We start from the raw sequence: 17271 nt of genomic DNA, 5'->3' as shown, positions 1-17271 counted from the left end.
TATACATTCTGTGAGACCCATTCGGTTTTCTTCTCAGCTGAGCATATGGGCTTAAGCTTCCTGTGTCATGTGTCAAACCTGAGACTATTTTACATACAGAGACGGATATATGTGAGTTGATTCATACCTAATATACATACAAGCAGATATTTTATAAGTGATATCAGGATATCTGTGGTTTTCAGGTGGTCTGCCATATTGATAGCTTGGCATTTGTGATCGATTTTTTGACCATCTATATATATATTTTTTTTTTGCATGACCTGTGTATGATTTTTTTTTATAACTTGTGGTGAACTTACACATATACATTATTTCCTATCTCTCTGCATGATATCTCCATCCCCTATACAGAGTATTAGGTGACAGGATGCATCCACATTGAACAAGTATCCCACATTGTAGGAATAACCTAGGTGGTAACCCCGCATATCCCTGACCTGATTATCCACCATTCTCCCACTGGTATATAAATAGCTTAGGGTATCCAATCCCTATCCTACAGCCAGACAGGGGTCCCCAGTGAGATAGTGAGATTTTTTCCTTTTTGTGTTAGATCAGGGCACTCCAGGGACGGTCTAGATTTAGGTTCCGGAGCGGGGCCGCCCTTATCAGGGCGTCTACTCCGCCTAGCGGCAGGAGTAGCTGTAGGGCGGCTATAGGGTGAGTGCTAGGTAGTGGCCGTATGCATCAATTGGCCATATATATATTCATTTCCCTATAGCACCCTATCCCATCTCTTCCCTACCTTCAACCCACCCTTAGGTAGGTGCTTATAATATAATCTGATTGAGCATCACTCTGAGTGTATTTTAATTTATATCTTTTGTAAGACTGCATTTATCACCCATCATTGGGATTGTATGCAGCAAGATTTTTTCAGTTTTCTTTGTGTGTTGGCCACTGGATCTATAATGGATCCGTTTTAAAATGGATATTTATTAAAGTTTAATTTTTTAGTGTTTTTTTCTGTGAATCTGTTTTGAGTACACTAAAAACCTATAAATATACGGAGATTTGTAAATTGCTTCTATTAAAAAATGTTATACATCCCCAGCAATGCATATGTTCTGCATTGATCCATTAGCAGCATTGGAGATTGCTCAATGCGGCTATTAGCGGCTGCTGTCACAACTAGGTATAGAGTAGGCTTGGGCCCGGCCCACTCCATACACCCTTAAAGGGGTACTCCACTGGAAAACATCTTAATCCTTCCGGTACTTAGCTGCTGTATGCTCCAGAGAAAGCTCTTTTCTTTTTGAACTTCCTTTCTGTCTGACCACCGTGCTCTCTGCTGACACCTCTGTCCATTTTAGGAACTGTCCAGAGTAGGAGGAAATCCTCATAGCAAACCTCTTCTGCTCCAGACAGTTCCAAAAATGGACAGAGGTGTCCGCAGAGAGCACTGTGGTCAGACAAAAAGGAAATTCAAAAAGAAAAGAACTTCCTGTGGAGAATACAGCAGCTGATAAGTACTGGAAGGATTAAGATGTTTTCCAGTAGAGTACCCCTTTAAGAGTGTATGGAGTAGGCCGGGCCCAAGCCCACTCTATATATAGTTGTGACAGCAGCTGCTAATAGCCACATTGATCAATCTCCAATGCTGGAATTTAACTGTACTAATAGAACGACGACCTAATGGATCAATGCAGAACATATGCATTGCTGGGGATGTGTAATTCCCTCTTACTAGTGATTACAGATCCCAGTTCCATCATCTCTGTACTACTGTCACAGGCACAACACTGTTTACCTTAGGTGGTAGAGGTCCCTAGTTTGTGTGATTTTGTGCTAGCTGTGCACTGTTCTATGCTGTCTATGTGGCCACTGGATACCCCAGCAATCTCCAGGCCGGCACCCTGTCATTCAGAACGCCGACAAAGGGCTTCCGTTATTGTGATGTCATGGCAAGCCCCCTCCATTCATTTCTATAGAAGGCGGCGTGACGGCAGTGGAGCAGAAGTACACAGCCGTCACGCCCCCTCCTTTAGACATGAGTGAAGGGGGCATGTCGGCTGTGGATTACTGGGGTGCCGCACCAAAGATCACTTTTGGATAGGAGATGTCTAGGGACGGTGTACCCCTTTAAATGCATTTTCTAAACATTCTGCACAGAGGCTTAATTGCCTAAATACCTTGCCCCGCCCCTACCACAGTCTACAATCACAGCCGGCTTAAAAATACATTCAATAAAGTGTTCAAACACTACTAATACTTTCAAACTTTTATACATTTTTAAGTGCTGCTTTAGTTGGACTACATTTTTAGTTGGACTGGAAAGTATACAAATAGTACAGCATTTTCAAGTACAGAACAGACTTCATACACTGCATCCATTGAAAAGACTGCACTGCTAAAAAAAAAAAGCACCTTCAAACAGCTGATCAGAGGTGGGTACGAGGATATTGATGGCCTTTCTTTAGGATAGGCTCTTTGGGGGAGATTTATCAAAACCTGTGCAAAGGAAAAGTTGCCCAATTGTCCATAGCAACCAATCAGATCGCTTCTTTCATTATGCAGAGGCCTTGTTAAAAAATGAAAGAAGGAATTTGATTGGTTGCTCTGGGCAACTTTTCCTCTGGACAGGTTTTGATAAATCTCATTCCTTTATTTTTATAAACTGGATAACCATGTCATCAAAATATATTTCAAACACGATAATCATAGAAATGGGGATGCACCAAAATTTTGGCCGACGAAAATTATTGGCCGAAAAGGCCCCTTTCAGCATTTTCGGGTAATGGAATTCCGGGCCGAAAATTATTAGGGGAATGGCCTAACCCCTAAATGACACAGGGCGTACAGGTACGCGCTGGGCGCCAAGGACTTAGCGCACCAGGAAGTGCCTGTATGCCCGCTGTGTCCCGCTGTGGCTATGACACGAGTGCAGAAGCTGCGCTCGCATCATAGACCGCGGGTCCCGGCTGCTTTCAGAAGCCTAGGACCTGCTGGTAATGCTGGACATCAGCGATCGCGCTGATGTCCGGCATTAACCCCTCAGATGCCATGATCATTATTGATCACGGCATCTGTGGCAGTTTCGGTGGCTGATCTGATCTGACAGCCGTGGGGATCAGATTAGCTAAAATGGCGGCCGGAGGTCTCCTCACCTGCCTACTGCTGCCAGCATGGGGTCTTTTTCTCTGGTCTGCCATTGAGCAGACCAGAGAAGTAGATCAGTGCTATGCATATGCATAGCACTGATCTGTATCTGCAACCTAAAGACTGCAATATATAGTCTAGGACTAGAAAAGTGTAAATAAAAAGTAAAAAAAAAGTTTTCAATAAAAGTGAATAAGCCCCTCCCCAATAAAAAATTCCCCTCTTCCTATAAAAATAAATAAATTGAAAAGTGTAAAAAAAAATTAATAAATCATAGTGTACAGTGAATGGCATAAACATAAAAAAGCATCAAAGTCCAAAAATATAGATTTCTATCAGAAAAAAATTATTAAAAGTGATAAAAAAAAGAGAAATCACAACAAGAAGGGTACCAATAAAAACTACAGATCACAGCGCAAAAAATAAGCCCTCAAACATCCCTGTATATGGAAAGATAAAAAAGTGGGTGGGGCAATGCATTTTAGGTTTCAGTTTTCAACCAGGCACAGTCTAAATTTTCGTTTTCCCTTTCGGTGCATCCCTAATAAAAAGATTTTGGTTATCACAGTATGGTACACATTGAGTACTAAAAATATCAGGATCTTACGGAGTACTCAGTCACCTGGACGGTGTGCTGTGGTCAGCTCTTCCTGATGTTCTTCAAAACCTGTGATGGAAATTGCCATGGCAATAGTTGAAGCTGCAATGGTTATCACTTGACCAGGAAGTACTGTGGCTAAAAATAAAGCATAATGAAATTAAATGAAAGTAATGTAAGATATAAATGTAAGTAACCAAACAAGATGATTACAGTATATCAGTTCACAACCCTTTGATTCCATAATGCTATTATCATTAATAATTAATATTATATTATGTTCCTTTTGGAATGAAATTCTTTATTAAACTATTACTCTGCTGGTTTCTTTACTCTGCAAAACAGCCGCTTGTCAGTATGACACAAAACAAGAAAAAGTACTTTAAATCATTGAGCCTGCTGTATTTCACATTTAACTGGTCACAGTTCACTACATGTCATTAACAGAACTTCATATAATAGTTATCATATCTAGGCATCCTTGATCCATGTAACTTGGTGGAACCATGGTTACAATGGATACAAAAAATTGGGAGAGATTTATCAAAACTTGTGTAGAATTGCCCATAGAAACCAATCAAATAGCTTAATTCTTTTTTCCCAGGCTTTATTTTAAAAAGAAAGAAGATTGGTTGCTATGGGCAACTGCACCACACTAACTCCCCCATTGCATGCTTTTGTGAACTGGGAGTTGTGTAAACTGCATAGCACCGTTAGCAAGAGTATTTTTAATAAATCTTTATATTTTTTAAATACATTTTTATGATGATAGGTACAGGGACTATACTAAATAACATAACACACACATATTTGGGGATGTTTTAAATTGAATTAACTATAAGAAATGATCTTATTCACCAGACAACTTGCATTTACAGTAAAGCAAACTTTTAAAAACACTAGGCTGTGGTTTGTACCCTCCCTTACCTGAAGAACCCTGTGCTGCCTGCTTCTCATGTAGGGTACCTACTGTCATCAGGAACACAATAATGACAAAAACTGGAATCTTCCAAGACCCAGCAACAGATGCTGAAATAAATACAAAATAAACTTATATAAATATAGTGTATTATTACAGGAACAATAACCTGCACATAACAGTATTTTACACAGTTACAGTGTGCTATTGCTACTAACTACTGTTAGGGTCTATTCACACGGGCAGAATTTCCACACCAATTCCACTTCCACGGGTGATTTCTGGCTTGTGCAGATTTTGTGCAGAATTGGTGTGGAAATTCCGCATGCGGAAATTCAGAAGTGTGCAATCCCATAGAAGTCTATTGGCCTTCTATTTGAGGCAGAATTCCGCCTCAAATGTAAGCCCAATAGACATCTATGATATTTCACACTTCTGAATTTCTGCATACGTGTGAAAAGACCCTTATTTTTTCCACCATGACTGTGTATATTTTACTGCCATGATTGTGTATATATATATATATATTTATAAAAAAATATATATATACACATACATACAGTCAAGGCCGTAAATGTTGGCACCCCTGAAATTTTTCAAGAAAATGAAGTATTTCTCACAGAAAAGGATTGCAGTAACACATTTTGCTATACACATGTTTATTCCCTTTGTGTGTATTGGAACTAAACAAAAAAAAGGGAGGAAAAAAAGCTAATTGGACATAATGCCACACCAAACTCCACAAATGGTCTGGACAAAAGTATTGGCACCCTTAACTTAATATTTGGTTGCACACCCTTTGGAAAAATTTACTGAAATCAGTTGCTTCCTATAACCATCAATAAGCTTCTTACACCTCTCAGCCGGAATGTTGGACCACTCTTCCTTTGCAAACTGCTCCAGGTCTCTCTTATTGGAAGGGCACCTTTTCCCAACAGCAATTTTAAGATCTCTCCACAGCTATTCAATGGGATTTAGATCTGGACTCTCCAGCGCATTGTTGCCACCCATTTCTGGGTGCTTTTTGACATATGTTTGGGGTCATTGTCCTGCTGGAAGACCCAACATCTCGGCCACAAACCCAGCTTTCTGACACTTGGCTATACAGTGCGACCCAAAATCTGTTGGTAATCCTCAGATTTCATGATGCCTTGCACACATTCAAGACACCCAGTGCCAGAGGCAGCAAAACAACCATAACAAAACATAATTGAACCTCCACCATATTTCTCTGTAGGTACTGTGTTCTTTTCTTTGTAGGCCTCATTCCGTTTTTGGTAAACAGTAGAATGATGTGCTTTACCAAAAAGCTCTATCTTGGTCTCATCTGTCCACCAGACATTTTCCCAGAAGGATCTTGGCTTACTCAAGTTCATTTTGGCAATAGTTTGACAGATAGTTTGCAATGACACTGATGCTCCCTGAGCCTGCAGGACAGCATGAATATCTTTGGAACTTGCTTGGGGCTGCTTATCCACCATCCCAACTATCCTGCATTGACACCTTTCATACATTTTTCTATTCCGTCCCGCCATGGGTTACAAACTTCTTGATAATGTTGCGCACTGTGGACAAAAGCAAATCCTGATCTCAGGAGATGGACTTGTACAATTTCCACAGTTTTGGTTCTCAAGTCCTCAGACAGTTCTCTTCTCCTCTTTCTGTTGTCCATGCTTAGTGTGGCACACACAGACACACAAAGCAAAGACTAAGTGAACTTCTCTCCTTTTTATCTGATTTCCGGTGTAATTTTTATATTGCCCACACCTGTTACTTGCCTCTAGAGTGCAACACCCTCCAGTAAGCACAATATGTAATGTTTATCTGTGTTGATAATATCAAAGAGACACTAGGAGGCGTGCATTTATTTTCTTGTTGTTGCTATCAGCATGTTTACATGTTTAGCATGCTGTGATAGTTTAATAGGATAGGGGATAATATAGTTGTAACGGACAGCCCCTTTAACTGTAGGATGAGAATGCTCGTCCCAATGCAGCAAGCACCCACCATTGAGGACAAACATATTTATCCTGTGATGGCAAGAGGTTAATCATGCAAAAGTAGCAAACATAAAAATGTCAATAACATAAATTTGGTATGACAGTTGTCACACTGACCCACAGACTACAATTACACCCTGTTGCAAATAATTAAGGAAATTCTATTTGTGTCTTTCTACAAGTGTCACAAAGATTAAATATTTTGTTTTTCAGTTTAACTCTTGGATGGCATTGTGTCTCAGGGCTCTTTTGATCAATGAAAACAATCTTGGACACCTGTGATAATTAGATTGCCAGGTGAGCCCAATTTAAGGAAAAACTACTAAAGGTGGTGTTGCACATTATTCAAGGAAATCTGTCACCAGTGTCACCTGCACTAACCTGTCTGTACCTACAGGTAGTGCAAGTGACACTGATGACAACGGTACTTACCTTGTCCCGTTCCGTGCAAGGGATCTCCAGTAATCTCCTCCGTTAGCTCCGCTCCAGGCACCCTGCTTGGGGCACGGGAGAAGCTTACTGACGTCACCGATGCTGTTCTCTCACAGCGAGACCCAGCACAGAGCAGCAGCAGTTTGGGGCATGGGCGGAGCTTCGTGATGTCATTAAGCCCCACCCAAGCCCCCGAGGAGATTACCGGAGATCCCCGCCATGGAACAGGACAAGGTGAGTACCGTTGTCATCAGTGTCACCTGCAATGTAGGTACCGACAGGTTAGTGCAGGTGACAGATTTCCTTTAAGCAGAGCACCTTTTTCAAGCAATTTGGGGAAGAAAAAGGATCTCTCTGCTGCCAAAAAAGAGAAAAATAGTTCAATGCCTTAGATGAAGTATGAAAACATTAGATGTTTCACGCAAACTTAAGCGTCATCATAGCACTATTAAGAGATGTGTGGATGATTCAGAGAACCGACGGGTTCATGCAGGTAAAGACACATTGAGAAAGATTTCTGCCAGGTCCATGCATCGGATCAAGAGAGCAGCTGCTAAAATACCATTACATCGCAGCAAACAGATATTTGAAGCTGCTGATGTCTCTGGAGTCCCACAGACATCAAGGTGTAGAGTCCTCCAGAGTCTTGCAACTGTGCATAAACCTTCTATTTGGCCACCACTAACCAATGTTCACAAGCAGAAACGGCTGCATTGGGCAGAAAAATACATGAAGACTAATTTACAAACAGTCCTGTTCACTGATGAGTGCCATGCAACCCTGGATTATCCAGATGGATGGAGTAGTGGATGGTTGGTGGAAGGCTACCCTGTTCCAACAAGGCTGCGATGTCAGCAAGGCGGTGGTGGAGCCATGTTTTGAGAAGATAGCTGGTTGGCCCCTTTAGGGTCCCCGAAGGTGTAAAAATAACCTCTGTAAAGTATGTGGAGTTTCTGACTGACCACTTTCTTCCCTGATACAGAAGAAAGAACTATGCACCATGTCATTCTGCAAAGAATACCTCTGCATCAATGGCTGCTATGGGGATAAAAAGGAGAGAAAGTCATGGTGTGGCCTCCATACTCCCCGGACCTCAATCGTATTGAGAACCTTTGGAGCATCCTCAAGTAAAAGATCTATGAGGGTGGGAGGCAGTTTACATCCAAACAGCAGCTCTGGGAGGCTATTCTGACATCCTGCAAACAAATTCAAGCAGAAACTGTCTGAAAACTCACAAATTCAATGGATGCAAGACTTGTGAAGCTATTTGGCCTATTAGCACAGTTTCTTTTTGCCTATTGCTTGCCTATTACTTTCTTTGCATTTCCACAGGCTGAGGACTTTTTTGTGTAATCACCATGATCTGCTGCAAGACGGTCTGCTGATAGTTGGTTTTTATGTTGTTTACCTAAATGTTTGTACTACTATTCTTTGATCTGTTGTTAAAAGTTTGTTGAAATAGCTTTTCATTTCAGTAAATATTCTGCAAACACAACAAATGACAATTTTCAGTTCTTTACAACCTATAAAGTGTTTTGAAACTTAATGTGCATAGTAATATGGAACAATGCAGTGTAAGTTTATGTTTAAAAAAAAATACTGTTATCATTAGGCGGTTTGTTCAATAAAATTTGAATTGTACTCAAATTAATAGTTGATAACATGAGAATTATAATGACTGTTATTTACATCAATTATTTAGGTAAATGAGAAAAATATAATTTGCATAATCTTTTGTAGACCCAAAAATAAAACCCCAAAGATTGTCAAATAACATTTTTCCCTTCTTCCTCCTTTTTCCAAAAACTTAAGAACATAATACCATTAAAATATACAAATCATTGTGCAAAAAAGCTCTTGTGCCTCTCAGGAGACAGAGATGGCAAAATAACAAACAAAGAACTGTGTTGTGAATGTCAAAATAGGCCAGGCTATGTCTGCAGCCAGAACATCACAGTCAGCTGATGGTGTGTGCAGCACCCATCATATAATGATGTAGTGTATAAGGATTCAAGCTAGTTAAAGCTAAGGGGTAGCATGTGCTACATAAAAACTCAACCATGGCAAAGAGATTCACAATAGCTGATAACATGGACCTCATAATCCAAAAAAATCCAAAACATTTACCATTATGTTAATGGTTATATGCGTGGAAAATATTTACCCAAATGGAAGAGTAGTATGAGCCACACAGGAACTGAAAAGGCAATAAGGTAGCGCTGAGTTTCTGGATTCCACTTAAATGCAACGGCCAGAGCATAGCCGATGACCAGCGTCCAAATCTAGAAAGAGATCAACAGTCAATAAACACTGACCACAAGATCAATGAGGACAAAAGAAGCATAAGGACAGATTCACTCAAAACTAATACAAGCAACCCCGCCCCACTGTAGATCTAATGACCCAAAATCCCTATGAGGGAGATTTATCAATACCTGTGCAGAGGAAAAGTTGTCCATAGAAACCAATCAGATCTCTTCCTTCATTTTGCAAAGGCCTTGTTAAAAATGAAAGAAGCAATCTGATTGGCTGCTATGGGCAACTTTTCCCTTTGCACTTATGAATTTTGGTTATTAGATCCATGGTTGGATGGAGACGTGAAGATGAACCTGCATTACTCTGCTGTGAAAATAACCTAAGGAGCAGTATCGCGGGACATTTATCATAGTTGTCTTCGGAAAATGAGTTTCGAAGTCATTTATTTTTTTGCTTTGTTTTTGTGGGGCACACTTATCTTAAAGGACATCTGCAGTGCTGGGCAAAAAAACTTTTTTTTACCTCATTTAATAGGTCTTTGAAAGACCTTTCCAACTATGTCTCCCCCATCAAAATTGGCCCAGTCGTTCTCCCGTTATCAGCACATGAATTACTGAGGACAAGTGAAAGAAAAACTACATCTCCCATCATGCCTTGTGCTTACTTCCTGTAAGCTGCTGCCCTCCCCCTGTTCTATCCCCCCGAGCAAATTATTATATTGTAACGCCCACATCTCCCTTCCCTATGCATACACCCTCCCCTTCTGCTCATCTCCCCCTGCCCATGCTGCTCCTGTCCAGTGATGAAGCAGATGCTCACTGTAGTGTGGACACTGGAGAGTGAAAGGAAAAATGGTTAAAAAAAAACATAATTGTTTGTCTATAAAACTGTCCTGATAGGGGTCCCTCCATCTTTTTCACAACTACAACACCAAGCATGCCCAGTTATTTTATATGCTGTTTGGGCATGCTGGGAATTCCAGCGGTGCCTCCAGCTGTTGCAAGCCTACAAATCCCAGCATGCCCTGTCAGCTTTCTGCTGTTTGAGTGTATAAAGGAGTTGTAGTTCACCAACACCTCTACTGTTTCAGGAGACTCCTGGGAGTTGTAGTTCACCAACACCTCTATTGTATCTCTGTAGTCTCCTGGGTGTTGTAGTTCACCAACACCTCTATTGTATCAGGAGTCTCCTGGGAGTTGTAGTTCACCAACACCTCTATTGTATCTCTGTAGTCTCCTGGGAGTTGTAGTTCACCAACACCTCTATTGTATCTCTGTAGTCTCCTGGGAGTTGTAGTTCACAAACACCACTATTGTATCTCTGTAGTCTCCTGGGAGTTGTAGTTCATACACCAGTGTTTCCCAACCAGGGTGCCTCCAGATGTTGCAAAACTACTACTCCCAGCATTCCCTGGTTGGGAAACACTGGCATACACACACACATAACAGGGACTACAACTCCCAGCATCTCACACACAGAATCAGTATGATATTTATTCCCTGTAGTCTATACACCACCAGCCCCTGCAGTGCAATATGTCTCCTTCACACACACGTCCCCCCCCTCCCTGCTCTGTGGTTTGCTCTGTTTTCCCCATAAAAACTTGAATCCTCCCGGTGATAAGTGAGGTCCTATGTAGACAGAGCAGGGGAGGGGGGAGGAGCTGTGGATGTCCTCATTCTCCCCCTGCTTGAATCTTACAGATAGGGGCGTTTCTGAGGATGAGCCTATGGCTGCCTCAGAAAGCACCCGCTCATGCATATGCATAAGCAGGGAGGACCTGACAGAGGCTAGGGGGAGCACAAACACTGCTGGGAGGAAGAGATCTCCGTCCCCAAGATGGCGGCTGCAATGTAATGAATAGGGGACGGACGCAGGACTACTGGGCTATGCTGGCAACTCTAATATCTCAGAAACGGCTGCATATAGGTAAATAGAACTAATTGACTGAATTGTATAACTTTTGTTTGGGGAACATTTGGGCAGGGATTTTTGACCACTACAGTTGTCCTTTAAATTTGGCTCACATAAACAAAAAATAATTCACTTCAGAACACCATTTTTGTGCAACTTTCTAATGGTGCTCTCTAAAGGCAGTTTTGTATATTAGGTCAGACCTGGTTCAGGTTTGCGACTTTTATGCACAAGTGTGATTCATAAATTTGTGATCACAGCAAAGTGAAAGATGCTTAGGTAAGGCTGTTTGGTACTTTCTGCAAAAGTCGCAGGACTCAAAAGCACAGCAGAAAAGGCTTTTGAGTCTCACTAAATAAACATATATAATCAATACTTGACTATGTTCAGGCCATTAATCTGAATGGGCTAAGAGCAGAACAAAACTCTGCTAAGGTCATATTACAGCTGTATTTTCCTACATGCTTCCAATTCCACACAGAGGCATAATGAAATCACGGCATGCTGCACACCGCTCTACACAGGACCCATCAAAGCACTGTACTGCTGCAAAACTGTGCAGGGTGCAAAAGGCCGAAATCTGAATGACAACCATTAGAGCTAAAATAGACAGACATGGAAAGTGTGTAAAAATGCTGCAAATATAATCTGCTGAGCAGAACTGACAGGGTGCAGGACTGATAAGTTTTGCTATGTGACTTCTGTGAAAGTAGGTTGGGATAAAAGTCACTCTGCACAGCTAAATATTAACCCCTTAAAGATTTAGGAATTAAAAATGGATGCATTTTAATTTTTATCTGTTAAACTTTTATTTTTCCATCTGCATACCCATATGAGAGCTTGTTTTTTTGTTGGACCATTTGTACTTTATAATGTTATTTTTTATTGATCACTTTTCATTCCATTTTTTCTGGGATATGACTTGACCAACAATAATGCATTTCTGGCTTTTTCCCCCCGCATTTCAGTCATTCACAGTAGGGCATCAATCATGTTATATACATATTTATAACAGTTATAAAATGGAAAGCAAGGGGATTACAATATTATGGAAGGTTTTTTTTTGGTAGAGCCTGCAATAGGGCTATCAAAAGCAGTGTCCAGGCAGTCATGGAGGCCTAGCAAAGCAGAGATCACTTCAAGCTATTAGCTGCGGAACTCGGGTGCTAAAAGCTATCCCGAGCCCTTTCCATAGCCCTTTATGACCTTTAAAGAGCATCTTTCACCTAAATTACACAGTAGCAACCAGGGCTGTGGAGTCGTTGTCGAGGAGTCGTATGAAATTTTGGGTACCTGGAGTCGGAAACAATGTGCAAACAATGCACCAACTCCGACTAAATTTAGATTGGAATTAAAAAAATAAAAAAGCAAGGTTAAATGTCCCAATTCACTAAAAGTTATAATTAATGACTTCTCTACTTTAAGAATAAAGACCAATGCATGCAGTGCCTCACGTAACCGCAAAACGAACACGTTAAGTGACCGTGGAGAAGCATGCTTTTCATGTGCTTCACTATATGGCACACAACACACAATTAGGAGCGGCAATACTTATACTTTCCATAGTGTTGTGTTCTGCTGTTACAGGGAACCCATGGGTAACCTAGCCTCTCACTGATAAGTGATTAAGTAAATATGTTTTTGCAGGACTAGAGCCACTTGTATAAGTGAAGGGAATGGAGGGTCAATAGTTCAAGACTGAAGCTATAAAACATTGGAAAAACTGCTGACATTCAGCTAAGGCTATAAAAAATTGTTAACTCGATTGTTAGATTAAAGGGGTACTCCGCCCCTAGACATTTTATCCCCTATCCAAAGGATAGGGGATAAGATGTCAGATCGCCGGGGTCCCGCTGCTGGGGACTCCCAGGATTGCCGCTGCGGCACCGCGCTATCATTACTGCACAGAGCGAGTTCGCTCTGTGCGTAATGACGGGCGATACAGGAGCCGGAGCATCGTTACGTCACGGATCCGCCCCTCATGATGTCACGCCCAGCCACCTCAATACTAGTCTATGGGAAGGGGCGTGGCGGTCATCACGCCCCCTGCCATATACTTGCATTAAGGGGGCGGGCCTGGATGTCACGAGGGGCAGAGCCATGACGTCACGCTGCTCCGTCCCCTGTATCGCCCGTCATTACGCACAGAGCGAACTCGCTGTGTAGTAATGAAAGCGCAGTGCTGTAGCTGCGATCCCGGGGGTCCCCAGCAACGGGACCCCGGCTATCTGACATCTTATCCCCTATCCTTTGGATAGGGGATAAGATGTCTAGGGGCGGAGTACCCCTTTAAACATGACTATGGGATTCTACTAGGGAAATCATGTTTTATAATAAATGCCCCTTCCTGGATCCTCCCACTGCCCTATCTTCAGCAGATCAGCACACAAACTGTTCAATACAGTAGACTGTTGACTTCCCAGCCAGTAGTCCTGTGGTAATTTATGTTGCCTTTCTTTCCTTCAAGGAATGTATAAAATACATTCCCATATTAATACAGAGGAGTCGGAAGTACAGAAAACTCCGGAGTCGGAACATTTATCTACCGACTCCACAGCCCTGGTAGCAACTCTTCCCATAAAGACATCCTCAATAATGTCCATTTCTTTATATACCTTTCTGTTTAGTGTAGGCAGTAAATAGGTAGGAATTACTATGTTAATCGCTTTAGAGTGTCCAGAAGGCGGGGCCAGGGAGTGCCTCTAAGCACCACATCACAGCCAAGTGATTGACATCCCTCACTATCCGCCTGCCAGTAGTTCCGTCTGTGCAGTCTACACATGTTCCTGATATGGACAGAGGTGTCAGCAGAGAGCACTGTGGACAGACAGAAAAGAAATCCAAAAAGAAAAGATTTTGCTCTATAGTATACAGCAGCTATTAAGTACTTGAAGGATTAAGATTTTTTTATAGAAGTAATTTACAAATCTGTTTAACTTTCTGGCACCAGTTGATTTATAAAAAAAAAAAAGTTTTCCACCGGAGTACCCCTTTTACTATTGCAAATATGCCAAAATTCTGGTGTAACCTGTATGATGAAAAATGTCCTAAATGACTTCCGCTAACATTTGTTTTTGACATTTTCCCCTAGGGGTGTGTCCTTAGCAAAAGGGGGCATTGCCTTACATGTAATACTGTTTGCCAATAATGAGTCAAAAAGTCTTGGTCGAGACACACAGTCACGGTTTAAGCCAACTAATAGTTGATCTTAACTTAGACAACACAGAAAAAAGGTGTAATGTGCGCAGCGCCCTATGTGTCCTTTTTGCATCCTAAAAGTAACCGGTCAAGTTAAAAATGCAGTCTAATCTGCAAGTATCATGTTATACAGCAGGAAGAGCAGAGTGACCTACAGGTTTGTATGAAAAAAATCCAGAATAACTTTTATTTTGTAAATATCAGCTCATTCTGGACGAAGTAGTCAAGTGGGTGGTCCTACTCTGCAATGCAAGTCTATAAAGAGCCGATTTGAGCTTAAGAAATCATATTTGTGCATTGATGTCCCAAATAGTGATGTGAAATTTTTATCCAGAAATCTATGACTGGCAAATAACTTTCATTGTTTTGACTGTCAGGCAATATATCAAGACGATCAAACAACTTCTGGAAAGGCCTAACCGGTTTGTCTGCTCAAGGTAAAACATTTAGCAGTGCCGCTCCCTATATCTAGTGTGTTTTGCATGTAAATAGCAGGTTTATTCCCAAAGGGTACTATTGATTTCATTTAAAAAAAAAATGTCAAGTCTTATTGTGATTGGTAGTGAAATAAGATGGGCTATAAATAACTATGAAAAACACTGGGGTCAGAAACGAGAGGCCACTTTTATTGTCTTTATTACTGCAAATTCAAATTGGCTCAAAGTGTTTGGTGCTTTACTGGACTATGGCACACTACCATGTCCCTATCAAAAAAACTTTTGGCATTTTTCAGAGACACGTGACCAATTTCGATCAGTCGGGGTCTGAGTGTTCAGTCCCCCACAAGCTCTCTAAAACAAGCTGAGAATAGTGTGTGGCTAAGCTCTTCACTCCCCAGCTCAGTGCACAGGGTCCTATCAGTCACATAGGGAAGTATATAATAGGCCCAGCTATCAGCAAAATAGAAAGCTCATTTATGAGTGGGTCGCTGGAGGTGTGCAACCCTAAAATTGTTTGTGTGCCTGCGCACAATAACTGAGCCATGTAATGGATCTCTAAGCACAAGTACCAATCAGCACTCGCATCGGGCACAAGTCTGCCCATCTAAAGGGACTCTTGTTAGTACTGTCTTGTCTAAGTTTATACCAGTTATGAGTTGTTGTACATTAGGCAAAGCCCCTTTTTCAATCAGCTACGCCCCCTATCAAACAAGGCACATTTTATAGTTTTTTTGTATAAAAAATGGGTCTAAAGTGTCATGTGCCACAATTCTGACAGTTGGATCCAAAAGTATTGCTGGGGGCAGCCAAAGCAAGTGCACTAATCCATGGAGGTAGATATCCAATGCTCCCTATAGCCACCTCTGACATTCATGAACATACATGGGAACAAACACTGCTTCGTCTAGCCCAGCTCTCAGGGACATTATATAGAATGCCACCCCTTTCCTACACCTCCAGTGCCCCCTGCAGGACACGTGGTACAACCTGGTGCAGGAACACAGTGGCGTTGTTACCCATAGCAACCAGTTGGCGCTTCTCTCCATCTTGTAAGAACTAAGCCCATATGCAGCCCCCTCCCCACTCCCTGTAGCAGATGGTGGCACCCGGTGCCCTCCTCACCCACAGAGTGCTGAAGTAGTCCAGAGCCCCGCAGATCACACCGCACACGTTGGCAAGCAGCTCCCGCACCCCGAGGTAACTTCCGGCCAGGTAGAGCAGGTACAGGAGGGGGGCCCCGGCCAAAACGGGCACCAGCACCCGCAGCCTGCGGGCAACAAACTCCCCAAGGGCCTCCATGCTGTGGTTAACAAAGCTGACGGGCAGCAGCAGGGTGGCCAGGACTATGGGCGAACCCTGTCTCTGGAGGCGGCACAGCCAGCGGCGGCACACTCCGGTCAGCGAGTGCTTGAAGGGGTGAAGGAAGGTGCCGCACAGGGCGGCCCACAGCAGCGGCCGCAGGAAGGCCTCCAGGATGAAGTAGACCAGCACGGCCGCCCCGCAGCACCCGGCCGCGAACAGCAGCGCTCCCGTGTTGTAGAAAGCCTGCTTGATGTTCCGGTCAAAACGGAGGGGCAGCCCCGTGGGCAGCTGGAGCAGGGAGGGAGGGCTGCGGGACGAACTTTGTGCGGGCTGCCTGGGAGCTGCGGGGGTGTCGGCCAGATGTGCGGCTCTCGCCTGCCGGGTAGGTGTGCCAGGCCGGGAGCCATGTGTGGGGCTGGAGGAGCGAGAGTCGCCGTGGTGAGGCTCCTCATTATCTTCCATGTCTGAGGGCGTCCGCGGCCCGGCTGCTACTGTGCACGCCCCTCCCACTAGATGCGTGCACGCCCATTCCAATAAATACCAGATGATGTGTGTGCCCCTCCCACTAGATGCTATGTGCACGTCCATCCCACAAGATACTGCGTACACGCCCCTCCCACTAGATGCGTGCACGCCCATTCCAATAAATACCAGATGATGTGTGTGTGTGCCCCTCCCACTAGATGCTATGTGCACGTCCATCCCACAAGATTCTGCGTGCACGCCCCTCACACCAGTGCTATGGCCGCTCCCCTCTGCCCTCTCCTCCGGTGTAGTGCTGCCCGTACACACGGAGGCTTCACCGGAAACGCATTACATTGTAAATGTGTATATACAATACATTGCTCCAGAAAGTGTTTGGTTTCCTAACTGCATTGTAAACACCGACTTGTACATTATGGGGGAGATTTACCAAACCCTGTCCATTGGAAAAGTTGCTGAGTTACCCATAGAAACTATATTAACCCCTTAAGGACCCAGGGTTTTTCCGTTTTTGCATTTTCATTTTTTCCTCCTTACCTTTAAAAAATCATAACTCTTTCAATTTTGCACCTAAAAACCCATACGATGACTTTTTTTTGTCCCACCAATTCTACTTTGTAATGACAT

The 17271-nt window shown here is 42.8% G+C and overlaps 1 protein-coding gene and 1 long non-coding RNA gene across 4 annotated transcripts in view; one reads left to right on the top strand and one right to left on the bottom strand.

The window, feature by feature from the left end:
• Positions 1 to 16712, bottom strand: part of TMEM245 (transmembrane protein 245) — a 70532-nt gene extending 53820 nt beyond the window's left edge. The window contains exons 1-4 of one of the 3 annotated variants that reach the window (XM_056520797.1): positions 15982 to 16712; positions 9216 to 9333; positions 4628 to 4729; positions 3725 to 3838 (exon numbers count right to left, since the gene is read on the bottom strand). In XM_056520797.1, coding sequence (XP_056376772.1) covers positions 3725 to 3838; positions 4628 to 4729; positions 9216 to 9333; positions 15982 to 16623 — 976 coding nt within the window. In that variant the 5' untranslated portion in view covers positions 16624 to 16712. The remainder of the gene's footprint in view (positions 1 to 3724; positions 3839 to 4627; positions 4730 to 9215; positions 9334 to 15981) is intronic. The other 2 variants (XM_056520796.1, XM_056520798.1) reach the window with 2 other exon arrangements.
• LOC130273648 (uncharacterized) overlaps positions 15005 to 17271 on the top strand; it is a 56368-nt gene continuing 54101 nt past the window's right edge. Inside the window, exon 1 of the long non-coding RNA XR_008844072.1 lies at positions 15005 to 16056. This is a non-coding gene — a long non-coding RNA (uncharacterized LOC130273648). The remainder of the gene's footprint in view (positions 16057 to 17271) is intronic.

This window comes from Hyla sarda, chromosome 5 (assembly GCF_029499605.1).
Source record: "Hyla sarda isolate aHylSar1 chromosome 5, aHylSar1.hap1, whole genome shotgun sequence".
Classification (NCBI taxonomy): Eukaryota; Metazoa; Chordata; class Amphibia; order Anura; family Hylidae; genus Hyla; species Hyla sarda.
Note: the sequence above shows the minus strand (reverse complement) of the source record. Positions and strands in the feature narration are given on the sequence as shown.